Source organism: Miscanthus floridulus, chromosome 11 (genome assembly GCF_019320115.1).
Source record: "Miscanthus floridulus cultivar M001 chromosome 11, ASM1932011v1, whole genome shotgun sequence".
Classification (NCBI taxonomy): Eukaryota; Viridiplantae; Streptophyta; class Magnoliopsida; order Poales; family Poaceae; genus Miscanthus; species Miscanthus floridulus.
The window spans coordinates 48,911,184-48,924,422 of record NC_089590.1 but is presented as its reverse complement, the minus strand read 5'-3'; the positions used below and the strand labels follow the sequence as shown (position 1 = coordinate 48,924,422).

Here is a 13,239-nt window from a genome sequence, read left to right as displayed (position 1 = left end):
TTAATAATAAAATAATAATCTCAATGGAGGATGACGCTCACTCACCTATGCCCTGTTCGTTTGGCTGATAAGCCATGACTGAAAATACTGTTGGCTGATTTGCTGTGAGAGAAAAATACTGTTCATTGACTAAAAAAGTATGGCTTATAAGACAAGCGAACAGAGCGCTATATACTGCATCACTGCTACAATTTCTTGGTAAGATACAGACGGTTCTTGTATTGCCCGACTCGAGCAACTTCGGACTTCGGAGAAATGAACTGCCAATGTTATGTACTCTTGCTTCTTCAAGATCAGTCAGTCACCCACTCACCCCCATGCCCCATCCATTCGTGCCTTCACTCTTTAACCCCCAACAATGGCAAAGTTCCCTTTTCTATGCCGCAGAGCAGTGCCCGAGGACGCGTAATCGCTGCGCTGGAGGGCCCACAAGTCGGCCACGCAGCTCGCTCCCCGAGCGATAGCTACTCATGGACAAGAGCGTAGCACAGCTTTGACTTGCGAAGCAAAATTGTGCGCTTTTCTCCTCGCAAAGCAAAGCAAGACGATGTGTAATCTGCAATCCACGAACACATGCAAACACATATCCAAAGTCAAACACACGCGTAGCACAGCTGCACTTCACATCTGGAAAAACCATCCCGCATGTCGAATTGTTGATCGGCGTATAGTGAACTGATCGATCATCGCTGCTAGCTAGCTGTCGCCGCTAGCCGGCGCGCGCGCGCGGCCGCCATGTACGCGGCCAAGCACCGGGGCCACTCATCGCACCAGCACAGTATCGACGAGGGGATGGGTGGTACCGCCAATGGCCACGGGCACCGGCCCGCGGCGCGGCCGGCGCCTCGGCGCGCCAAGCTCAAAATCCTGCTGGTCGTCATCGCCACCACGTCTCCGTCTACCTCTTCTCCGGCGCGTCGCTGTCCGTGCACATCCCGGCGTCCGCGGCGAGGATCCACCTGTGGGACTCGGCCGCGCTGCTGCGGGACCTCAACGCCACGCGCGCCGCGCTCGCCGGGGCCCGCGCGGAGCTCGCGGCGCTGCGGGCGCAGTGCAACGCGTCGTCGTACCTCCTCGAGTCCGTGCTCGCGGGCCTCGGCGCCGTGCACGGGGACACGCCGGAGGCGAGGGACTTCGGCGGCTGGCCCGAGGAGCCCCAGGGCGAGCTCAAGCTCGCCATCGAGCCCCACCGGCTGCCGCTCGGCTTCCACGCCAACTTCGGCACCGACGAGCTGTTCCCGGGGCTGGGGTTCGCCTGCCGCAACTTCCAGGAGGAGCTGGCGCAGTACATGACGTACAACGTCAGCGGCGAGTGCCCCGACGACGACGCGCTCGCGCTGCAGCTGGCGCTCAAGGGGTGCGAGCCGCTGCCCCGCCGCCGCTGCAGGCCGAGGGAGCCGGCGAGGTACGTGGAGCCCGCGCCGCTCCCGCGGAGCCTGTGGTCCGTCCCGCCGGACACCACCGTGCGCTGGGCGCCGTACACGTGCAAGAACTACACCTGCCTCGTGCAGCGCGCGCGCACCAGGGGCGGGTCCTACTTCTGCAACTTCGACCTGGAAGGGAAGGAGTGTTAAGATATGTAGCAATCTTTGTAAACGTGACACACAGTCAATAAACGTGGTTGTGTGCATGTAAATCTTATGTTCGGTTGAGATAGGTTTAGTTTGTTAGATCCATATTTAGTTCAACTGAATTCCTTATAATGCAAGTTTGTACATCTATATATATGCTAACACGTATCCGTGATGAGCCAAGATAGGCAATCACGTTTGCCATATTACTTTACATGGTACCAGAGCCTACCTTCCATAAACCCTAGCAATGGTGTCATCCTCTTCCTCCAACCACTCCCATCATTCACCCTTCGGCCCAGCAATCTCTGAGAAGCTCACGAGGGAGAACTTCCTTCTATGGTAGGCACAAATCATGCCTGGCATTAGGGCGGCACAATTTGAAGGTTACCTAGATGGAACCAACGCCGCCCCGCCCAAGACCATCGATCTGGTGAAGGATGATAAGACGAAGATCACCGCCAGCAATCCTGAGTATGAAAAGTGGTTCAAGGAGGACCAGCAGCTCCTGTCCCACATCAACAACTCCCTGTCGAGGGAGGTTTTGGCGCAAGTGACGACCAAGACCACCTCGGTGGCTGTCTGGGCAGCGCTCGGGGACATGTTCTCGGCGCAGTCCCATGCACGGGTGACCAACTTGCGCATGCAGTTGGCGACCTCCAAGAAGGGCAGCCAGACCGCTGTTGCATACTACGCCAAGGTGAAGGCGATCGGTGATGAACTCGCCGCCGTCGGGAGGCCAGTACCAGATGAAGAGCTGGTGACATTCATCTTGGCTGGACTCGACTTCGACTGCAATCCCCTCGTGTCGTCAGTCCTGGCACGTGCGACGCCTATATCCCTGAGCGATCTGTACGCTCAGCTACTCGCCTATGACACAAGGCTTCAGATGCTCCAGGAGAACTACAACGCCGGGCAAAATTCATCTGTCAATGCTGCTTCACGCGGGCATGGGGGTTTCCGCGGCCGTGGTTGCGGTGGTGGTATTGGTTGTGGCCAAGGTGGGCGCGGCAATGCCAACTCTCCTCTACCTCTGAAGAGAGGTGCACCGGCGTCGTCCAAACCAATCTGCCAAGTGTGCAAGAAGAAAGGACATGAGGTCGATGTGTGCTGGCACCGCTTTGAGGAGGACTTCCAGCCTTATACCAAGTCTGCTGGATCTGCGACCACCAACTACGGCTACGACACCAATTGGTACGTCGATAGTGGGGCGACTGACCACATCACCGCTGAATTGGAGAAACTGACAGTCAAGGACAAGTACAAGGGTGCTGATCAAGTCCACACTGCAAGTGGCTCAGGTATGCCGATTAGTAATATTGGCCATGCAATTCTACATACCCCAAATAAAAATCTCCATCTACAAAATGTCCTCCATGTTCCAAGTGCCAACAAAAATCTAGTATTGATCCATCGTCTTACTTCAGACAATAATACTTATGTTGAATTTCACCCTCACCATTTTTTCATCAAGGATCAAGACACGAAGAAAACAATCCATCGAGGCAGGTGTGAGGGTGGTCTCTACCCTTTGAGGCCTCAAGAGGTTGGAGCACACCACCACAAGCAGGCGTGTGGTGTTAGTCGGCCATCCACATGGATATGGCATAGTCATCTGGGTCATGCGTCGCTTCCTGTTGTTGAGAGAGTTATTAGAAACAATTTGCTTCCAAGGTCTACTAGTCATCATGTTGAGTCGGTGTGTGACTCTTGTCAAAAGGCAAAGTGTCATCAATTTCCTTATTCTAGCTTGGAAAATAAAAGTTGTGCTCCCCTCGATTTGATACATTCTGATGTTTGGGGTCCTGCTCCTATATCTGTTGGGAATTACACGTATTACGTTTCCTTTATCGATGATTACAGTAGATATACGTGGATCTATCTCCTCAAACACAAGTCTGAAGTCTTTCATGTCTTCAAGAATTTTCAGAGTCATGTTGAGAGAAAATACAACAGAAAAATTATTCACATGCAAACCGATTGGGGAGGTGAGTATGAGAGATTGAATTCCTTCTTTAATCAACTAGGAATCGCTCATAGAGTTTCTTGTCCTCATACTCATCAGCAGAATGGGAGAGCTGAGCGAAAACACCGGCACATTGTAGAAGTAGGTCTTTCTCTCTTAGCCCAAGCATCAATGCCTCTCAAATTCTGGGATCAAGCTTTTCTTACAGCCACATACCTCATAAACATCCTGCCATCCAGAGTTCTTGATAATCAAACACCAGTTGAGCTCTTGTTGAAAGAGAAACCTCACTACAACTCTCTACGAGTCTTTGGCTGTGCATGCTGGCCTAATTTGAGACCTTACAACACCAAGAAATTATCCTTCCGTTCCACAAGATGTGTCTTCCTAGGCTACAGCTCTCTTCACAAGGGCTTCAAGTGCCTTGAGCCGACCACAGGTCGTATCTACATATCGCGAGATGTAGTTTTTTATGAAGAGGCCTTTCCGTTTGCCTCCATGCATTCTAATGCCGGAGCTCGGCTAAGAAACGAAATCTCCCTCCTTCCTGTCAATATAGCTCCTGCTTGCTCTGGGGGTGTAGATTACCATGTGCCTTTTATTACTAATCCCGCTGGTTCGAGTGGTCATATTGAAATGCAGGAAAACGATGAAGTGTAGGATGTACATGAAATACCGGACGAACAGGCTACGGATCCGGCTGGCGCATCCGATCCCGTCGCAAATCCCGGAGGTGATCCTCCGACTCCGTCTGCGCCCGTGTCCGAGGTGGTCGGGGCGTCTCCCGGCTCGCCACGTGGGGGGACAGGATCACCGTCGTTGTCGTCTTCCACAGTGCCCCGGATGTCGTCTTCCACTGGATCTTCTGTGGCTGCATCCGGATCATCTACGCCAGAATTATCAGCTGCGGAATCTGATGAGGCTGAACCGGAGCAACCTGCAACCTGTCCTCATACACGACTGCAAAGTGGTATTACTAAGCCCAAAGTATACACTGACGGGACTGTTCGATATGCAAATCTCTGTGCAGTAGGTGAACCGACCTTTGTTGATGAAGCACTGAAGTCGTCAAAATGAAAAAATGCCATGAAAGAGGAGTATGATGCGCTGCAACGCAATGGCACTTGGAGTCTGGTTCCACCGCCTCAAGGGAAGAATCTCATTGACTGTAAGTGGGTGTACAAAATCAAGAGAAGAGCCGATGGACAAATAGATTGTTACAAGGCACGCTTAGTGGCTAAAGGTTTCAAACAGAGGTATGGAATTGACTATGAGGATACATTTAGTCCAGTAGTCAAAATTGCAATAGTGAGATTAGTATTGTCATTAGCAGTGGCAAGGGGATGGTGCCTTAGGCAGCTAGATGTTCAGAACACGTTTCTTCATGGTGTTCTGGAAGAGGAGGTTTATATGAGACAACCACCTGGGTTTGAAAGTGACAAATTTCCATCATTTGTTTGCAGACTCAAGAAAGCCATTTATGATCTTAAACAAGCTCCAAGAGCTTGGTACTCTCGGCTAAGTACAAAGCTTGTTGACCTTGGTTTTGTTCCTTCGAAGTCAGATGCATCTCTCTTCATTTACAGGAAAGGTAGTGTGGAGATATATATGTTGATGACATTATTGTTACTAGTTCCTCTCAAGATGCTGTGAATGTGTTGCTGAAAGCTCTGAGAGAAGACTTTGCACTGAAGGATCTCGGTGACTTGCATTACTTTCTGGGCATTGAAGTAGAAAAGAAACCAAGTGGTGATCTGCTCTTGACTCAGAGGAAGTATGCTAGGGATATTTTGACTAGGATGGGCATGTTGAAGTGCAAGCCTGTTTGTACTCCTATGTCGTCAACAGAGAAAGTGTCACGGTATGATGGTGATCCACTCGGGCCTGAGGATTGTCCTAGGTACAGAAGCATAGTCGGAGCACTGCAATATGTCACTCTTACTCGTCCAGATTTGGCATTTGCTCTGTCAATATCTAGACTCACCAACTATAGCACATTGGACGACAGTTAAAAGAATTGTTAGATATCTAAAGTTCTCAGAGAATGTTGGCTTGCTGATTTGCAAGCGGTCTCCATTGGTGGTGAGCGCGTTTTCAGATGCAGATTGGGCAGGCTGTAGAGATGACCGAAGATCCACAGGAGGCTTTGTTGTGTTTCTTGGATCAAATGTTATCTCATGGAGTGGTAGGAAGCAACCCATGGTGTCAAGGTCCAGCACAGAAACCAAATACAAATCTATGGCCAACGCTACAGCCGAGATGATATGGGTGGAGCAGTTGCTTGGTGAGCTTGGAGTAAAATTGAAGTCTAGACCTCGCCTCTGGTGTGATAATTTAGGGGCTACGTATTTGTCTGCGAATCCAGTATTTCATGCCAGAGCTAAACATATAGAAATTGACTTCCATTTTGTCCGAGAGAGGATTGCAAGAAAACAACTAGAGGTGAGGTTTATACCAACAGAAGATCAAGTTGCAGACGACTTTACCAAGGCTCTGCCGCAAAGGAAATTTGAAGAATTCAAGAACAATCTAAATCTTGTAGAGAAGACAAACATAGATTGAGCAGGGGTGTTAAGATATGTAGCAATCTTTGTAAACGTGACACACAAGTATAACACGTCAATAAACGTGGTTGTGTGTGCATGTAAATCTTATGTTCGGTTGAGATAGGTTTAGTTTGTTAGATCCATATTTAGTTCAACCGAATTTCTTATAATGTAAGTTTGTACATCTATATATATGCTAACACGTATTTGTGATGAGGCAATCACGTTTGTCATATTACTTTACAAGGAGCGGCGGCGGTGGCAGATCGACAACGGTGGGCCGGGGTTCAGCGTCGACAGCGTGCTGCGGTCCCGGCCGCCCGGCACGGTGTGGATCGGGCTGGACATCGGCGGCGGCACGGGCACATTGGCGGCGCGCATGCGGGAGCGGAACGTGACGGTGGTGACCACGACGCTGGACCTGGACGCGCCCTTCAACCGCTTCGTGGCCTCCCGGGGCCTCGTGCCGCTGCAGCTGACGCTCATGCAGCGGCTCCCCTTCGCGGACGGCGTGCTGGACATCGTGCACTCCATGAACGTGCTCAGCAACTGGGTGCCCGACGCCGTGCTCGAGTCCACGCTCTTCGACATCTACCGGGTGCTCAGGCCCGGCGGCGTCTTCTGGCTCGACCACTTCTTCTGCCTCGGCCCGCAGCTCAACACCACCTACGTGCCCATCTTCGACCGCGTCGGCTTCCGCCGGATCCGGTGGAAGGCCGGCCGGAAGCTCGACCTCGGCGCCGAGAGGAACGAGTGGTACGTGTCGGCGCTGCTCGAGAAACCCATGACATGACCTGAGCATCTCCCTCCCTGTCGGGGCGCCGTTTCATTTGGTAATGCGTTTGTTGTTGGGTTCTTTCTTTGATTTGCTGTCAAGCTTTATCTGGCCGTGAAATTAATTGTTGTCACGCTGTCCAGAAAGATATACTACTGCAGACGGGGTGAGAGTACCCGCGAAATTGTGGTAAAATTTATTTAGAAGATTCTTAAACATTTCATGAAATAATTCAGTGTTAATTGTTCTAGGACATTGTCTGCTGCTATCAACAGTTCACAGCAACACAAAGTTGATCATTCATCACGTCCTCCACTTGATCAGTTACGCATATGTGGCATTCCCTGCTAATTCTTTCAGCGTGATGGTTTTCTTCAGCACAATGAAACAACCGTTGCGTTAGTCGGTACTTCTGCTTTTGGTGTGGCACTACGCCACTGATGGGCATGGCCTGACAGTTCAAACAGTAATCGCTAATCGGTAACTGTCAGCATGAGCAGGAACACTAACATCCTCTACTCAGTACTGTAGTAGATTAATTAACACACACAATAACATCCATCCGACTCAACCATCAAAATAGTCAGCCATTGGTCATATGAGCCTGTAGCGGTAAAGAGTAAGGCAGCCCGACATTGGGCCAATAATATCGTAGTAGCACAGTAAGGGGTATTTGGTTCTTTAGTTTAGCTTATATACTAGTAAGGAGCATCAAATATAGATTAATTACAAAACCAATTATATAGATGGAGGCTAATTTGTAAGATGATTTTTTAAACATAATTAGTCTATCATTAGCGCATGTTTACTGTAGCACAATGTTGTCAAATCATAAACTAATTAGGCTTAAAAGATTCGTCTCGCAAATTAGTCGCAAGTTGTGCAATTAGTTTCATAATTAGTCTATATTTAATACTCCATGCATGTATCCAAACATTCGATGTAACAGAATTTTAGGAGTGCCTAAAGAACCAAACAGGGCCTAAGTATAATTTATGCCTGGGACCAGCGAGTGTTCACAGTACTTCCACCACGCAGAAACAGCAAACTGTCTTGTTCCTAGCAGTATGTAGCAAGCAAGAGTATGTTTTGTTAAACTAAATTGAGAGGCAAACATGCACAATAAACTGTCAAATATTGATGAAGGACTAAATGTCTGAGGACATCGACAGAACTGAAAATGAAATCAGAGCAAACAGGTAAGACTAGCTGCTTTTAAGCCATGATCTTGGCCGACCTCACGTAAAGGCTGTCCACAACCTTCCCGACATTCGAAATGGTTTCGAGAGTGGCAGGGAAGATATCCTCCGTCTTGGGATCCTCAAAGATAATGAGGCAGCCAGCACCTTGATCTAGAGTCCCAGCAAATTTCTTGTCGAGGATCATCTGCGGCAGCTTCTTCTCAACATGGTCAATCGGCAATTCAATCATCTTCGCTATATGCGCAATCTCCACCCTTGAATAGGGCTCAATCAACCTGCAGAGGTTCTGCTCCAAGAGCGTATCATACAGAGAAGAAAGATGCCTGTGGACAATAGGGTCCTCCTCCAGCTGGGACTTGTAATCGCGAAGGGCAGTTTCAAAATACTTGAGAGATCTTTTAGAGTATGCATCAGCAACAGCCTTCATAGCATCAACATCAGGACCTAGATATTTTAGGCCAGCCTTAGATGAGATTATCCTTGCAACATCATCAGCTTGGTTAACCATTATCTTGCACAACAGCATGTACTTCAGGCTGAAGATGGCCTTTGGGTCCTCCAGTGCACTGAAAGCTTCAAATGCTTCAAAGAAGTAGCTGTAAGCAGTCTTGTAATCCTTTTCTTCAGCATGGAGGATTCCACTCTGGAGATCAATAGTGCCTTGCTGGGCAGGTGGAACATAAATGGCATTTGCTGCTGTTCTAGCAGCAGTTAGGGAGGCTTTGGCCTTTGGCAGATTTCTCAGGGAGAAGTGGAGTTTGCTTTCCAGAAGGTCAATGTCCACAAGAAGTAACTTGTCATCAAGCCTCCTGACTTCCTTGATAAGACTAGTAAGGAGGGTAAGTGCTTCAGTATACTCCTGATTCTCTAACAGGAGAGCCGCCAACCTCGCCTCCACACGCTGCCGGAGGAAAGTACGCTTCTCTGCACGGGTCCATTCCACCATTTCCTTGCAGAGTGAAATCTGAAGATCAGATGTTCCAGGTATCTTACCGACAGCATCAATTATTCCACGGACAATTTTTGCAGTCTTAGCCTTGGGAATAACTGCAAAAAATGGCCTGAGCTGGGTCAAAAGATTACGCAGCTCCTCAGCTCTGTTCTCTTTAGTGAGGTAGTTTGTAAGATTTGTAATTGCAACTTCTTTTGTTCTCAGTGCATCAGCAGAAGAAGATGGGTCCTGAATGACACGGTAAAGGATTGCAATGGACTCTGTGGCATCCTTAGCCTCTTGAGCCTTGGCTAATGACTCAGTTGTCGCAGGAAGGTATGATGATTCCATTGAAGAAGACAAGGTTACTCCCTACATACCAACATAACAAACATTACGGTACTGTTAGAAAATGAGCTAAGAATCATCCAGAACAAAAGGGGGGAATCCTTTAATTACACATCAGACTAAATAATGCAACATCTGGAAAAACAAGCATACATTCCATTAACAACCTTAAATCATAATAAAATTGGCAGCAACAAAGTTACACACTCAGAAAGAAGAAGAGCATAACCCGGTTTGATGCTTGCAAGAAATTATCAATTTAGCGAAGATCAATTATCTAGTTCCTGTAAGTGGAAGTTTGACACGAAAGCACATAAATTATCATCGAGAGATCACTAAATCGAAACACGTCACTTAATACTTTGAGTCATAGGAAATTTCAACACTGCCTTGACAGATAAACATATACTACTAGTTAGAATTAAAAGATAGTAAGACCAATGAATCAACGTCCCACAAAACAGGAATGCTTCAATTATCCCGGGAATCATAGGAGATATCTAACCACCAGACATCAGTACAGGGGATAATCACCCTGATTTTCACAAAAATTCCTAAACCTAAGCCATAATCAAGCACCCTAAACCACATCTAGCCAAATTAAAGTAGCAGAAAGACATGAAAAAGACTTGAACTGGCAGCTCCACTACCAACAAAATCCAATCGGCTACTCTAGCACGCAGCAGGGGGGCAAGGTCATGGGTGTACACCCAACAATTTTACCAAAAAAACCAAGTTAGTAGGCATAATACATGCATACACTTGTGATTAGATCATATCCGATCGAATACAGATAGCCAAATAGCTTAAATTAGGGTTCGGCCGTTCGGGCGCTCAGTTTCGCACGGAAGGGAACAGAAGGGGCAGGCATACCTGCTGTGGTGAGTGCTCATCGCCGGCAAAGGGCTCGAGCCCGACGAGGCCTGGGCAGCTGGGAATAGGGCGGCAGTGGTCCCAAACAATGGCGTGTCTCGGTCTCCGGCCAGGTGCGGTGAACGGGAGAAGAAAACACTTGTGGTGAATTTCATCAATTTAGGAGAGCGATTCTTCCTGGGCTATTGGGTCGATTCCTTCTTTTTCTGAAGGTGCACGCGCATGATGACTCCGGTGGTTCGCAAGGGAGAGCGGCCCACGAAACTGGTTCATTCTTTTTTTCCCGTGGCGTTTGGTTCGTGAATACTATGTAACATTATCAGATTATTAGGGATTATGGAAGAGAATGGAAAGCCATGGAAATACTCTGGTGAGGCCTCCTGTCCCGGACGCTTCATCCAAGTGGCTCAACATGCCTCCTATCAACCTTCATTCCTTCACTAATAAAAAAATACAAAGCGACATTCCCCGTCTCGCATCGGTTGTCACAGCGCTCCCCACTGCCACGGATGCCTCCATCGTGTCGTCTGCCCGCTCCCCAGCTCTGCTCTACTTCGCTGTTGACGATCACCCCACGTTGCTCCTGCTCCTGCTCCTACCGCTGCTCCAGCCGCGTGCTCCGTCGCTCGCCCCGCCTGATGATGTGACCATTGCCACGCGCGCGCTGTGTTCGCCAGCTGGCCACTGAAGCCGTTGCATGTGTGCTCATGCTCGATGATGCCAATAGGTGCCGCTAGCGCAAGGAGAAGCGCCGAGCCCTGACACGAAAGCCCTCTGGCCTTGCCTTCTGCTACGGCTGCGGCACCCTATGCAAACGGCGGAGGAGGCCGCATCGCGATACGATGCATGTTTAAGCATATATTTTAAATGTTTCAAATGTTTTAGAGGTATGTTGCAAGTGTTTCATATGAATTTTTTAAAATTAGATTGTGATGTTGCATATGTTGCAATGGTTGTACAAGTATGTTGCAAGCGCATGTCCCCAGTCTGTTTTCTAGACGTATGTTGCAAGCGTCTTATCTGGATGTTGCATATGTTCCACACATAAGTTGGAAGTGTTTATCTGGATGTTGCGTATTGTAACACCCTCGATGTTACACTGTACAGTCTTTTGCTAAAACACTGTATGAGCATCATACTTATGTGTAAATGTATGAAATATAATGTGTAAATCAATTTCTGTGACTCGAAACGTTCATCGGAAACGCGAAACGAATGTTATAGTTCATGTCGCATTATGTCACTTAGGGTTCTAAATGAATTTTTATTGAACGAGAATGCTATAGAACGCATATACAAAACTTTAATAAAGTTTATAGTGTAAGCTTCGTAGGTGGCGGTGAAATACTTACGGTCGAGAACGGAATTTGTTAGATAGCTTACTTAATAGCGTGGAAATCACATTCGACGCGAAACTGTTTAAGACTTAGCCGAAATTCCTAAGTTGGACAACGCTTTGACGAGGCTAGGTTTGGCAATTTTTGTAGGCGAATTGGATTAAGAGGTAGTGTAATTTCATGTTCGGTTTTAGTAGTTGGACATACCATCTCGAGCATAAAATAGGTGGTTTAGCAATTGGATCATCGGGTTGAATTTTTTGGGCGCTTTAAAAACCGTGCATGGCACATTACCGTCGGTTGCTACATTTGGACGTGGTCACCCTCTGCTTTGGCTCGATGCGCTGCGCTGGTTCGCCGACACGCACGTGCACGAACGCCGCACGCGTGCCACCCTCCTGGCGGGGCATGCCGCTGGCTCCACGCTGCGGTCCACTGCCTCCCCATTGCCGCGCCTTGGTACGCGCTCACGCTCACACTCATGCACGCAAGCGTGTCGCACCGGCAGGCCTGGCCGTCCTACCACCACTGTCGCGTTCGCTTGACCGACCTGCCACCATCGTCGCATCAGCCTGGCCGCTCTGTTTCCACTACCGACGTCGTCGGCACTCGCGTGTGCCTCTTCATTGTGTTGTCATGTCACTTGCGTTGCGATGTCGCTGCCGCTGCTGCGCACACCTGCTATGCCATCGCGTGGCATGGCCGCCGTCGTCTTGAAAGTCATGGCTCTACGGTTGCACGTGGAGCCTTCACCCGTTGCGTTGTCGTCCTCTCCCTTTTAGTGACCGCACCACGCCACGCTCTCCATCACGTCGCCTTGAATGGCGTCACGCCGGCCGACCGAGCCGCGCCAAGACCAACCCACAAAGCTGGCCCCATCCTTGTAATTGCGCATGTCTAGAGGTCGAGTTGGAGTCTAGCTTCACGCCAAGCATGCCACTGTTGCAGCCATACGGTGTCGGGGCTTCAATTGGAGTTTTCCCCACCGTCGACCCCCTTAAGTCCGAACACCGTCGTCCATCTAATTGGCCTTGCATAGTCTACCTCTGTCCAATTAACTATGCACCCAACTAGCCCTGGTAGTTATCTCGCGATTGGAGTCGACCCAACGAGCTTTCATCCTACAGTGAGGTAATACGGGGCATTCTCCGCGCAGCGGTCCGCCATGGTTGTTGAGGCGGGTGCTTGGCTAGGGCATCGCTCCTTGATCCTTTGTCTCAATTGAGCGATGCAATTGCGTCTCCTTGACTTGGTTGACTCACCCGTGCAGCGGTTTCGCCGACGGAGTAGCAAGTCGTCGGGAATGCCTTCACCGTAGTCGGCGTGAACCGGAGCAACCCCGCGCATATGGCCAACCACCTTGCTAAGCCTCGTGACTTTGTCTAGCCCGTCTGTCATGTCTCTGGTGAGGCCCTCCTGCTCCTAGGGTAGATGGCTGAGTTGGTTAGGGCCGAGGCTCGCTGGAGCGCATGGCCACCGCCGGTGGACGTGGTGTTGCTGCTGTGTCCATGTCCAGTTTGATTGGGAGTAGAACCGGTACATCTAGGACCTCTAGAATGTTATCAGTACTCTAGGCATGAAGTCTAGGTAGTGAGGGTAGCGCTGGGCTAGATGAATTCACCGGCGCCGGTGTTGCCGCGACCTCTGTTAAGTTCCGGCCAGGGACTTTGAAATGTGAATTCGAAGCAAG

General features: G+C 49.3%; 1 protein-coding gene and 1 pseudogene across 2 annotated transcripts; one reads left to right on the top strand and one right to left on the bottom strand.

The window, feature by feature from the left end:
- Positions 1-620: 620 nt before the first annotated feature.
- LOC136490872 (probable methyltransferase At1g29790) lies at positions 621-6,876 on the top strand (annotated as a pseudogene).
- A 1,100-nt stretch (positions 6,877-7,976) lies between these two features.
- On the bottom strand, positions 7,977-10,396 carry LOC136493978 (26S proteasome non-ATPase regulatory subunit 11 homolog). Of its 2 annotated transcripts, XM_066490107.1 has the most exons (3): positions 10,213-10,396; positions 9,569-9,623; positions 7,977-9,363 (listed from the first exon to the last, which is right to left on the bottom strand). In XM_066490107.1, exon 3 carries the CDS (start codon positions 9,340-9,342, stop codon positions 8,074-8,076), a length of 1,269 nt encoding a protein of 422 aa, XP_066346204.1. In that variant the 5' UTR covers positions 9,343-9,363; positions 9,569-9,623; positions 10,213-10,396; the 3' UTR covers positions 7,977-8,073. The 2 variants fall into 2 exon arrangements, with proteins under 2 accessions (XP_066346204.1, XP_066346205.1); XM_066490108.1 differs by lacking the exon at positions 9,569-9,623 and having other exon boundaries at positions 10,213-10,395.
- Between the last annotated feature and the right edge of the window lie 2,843 nt (positions 10,397-13,239).

Bases quoted from the DNA above. Each gene is read 5' to 3' on its own strand.
- LOC136493978 (XM_066490107.1), bottom strand. From the start codon at position 9,342: ATGGAATCATCATACCTTCCTGCGACAACTGAGTCATTAGCCAAGGCT.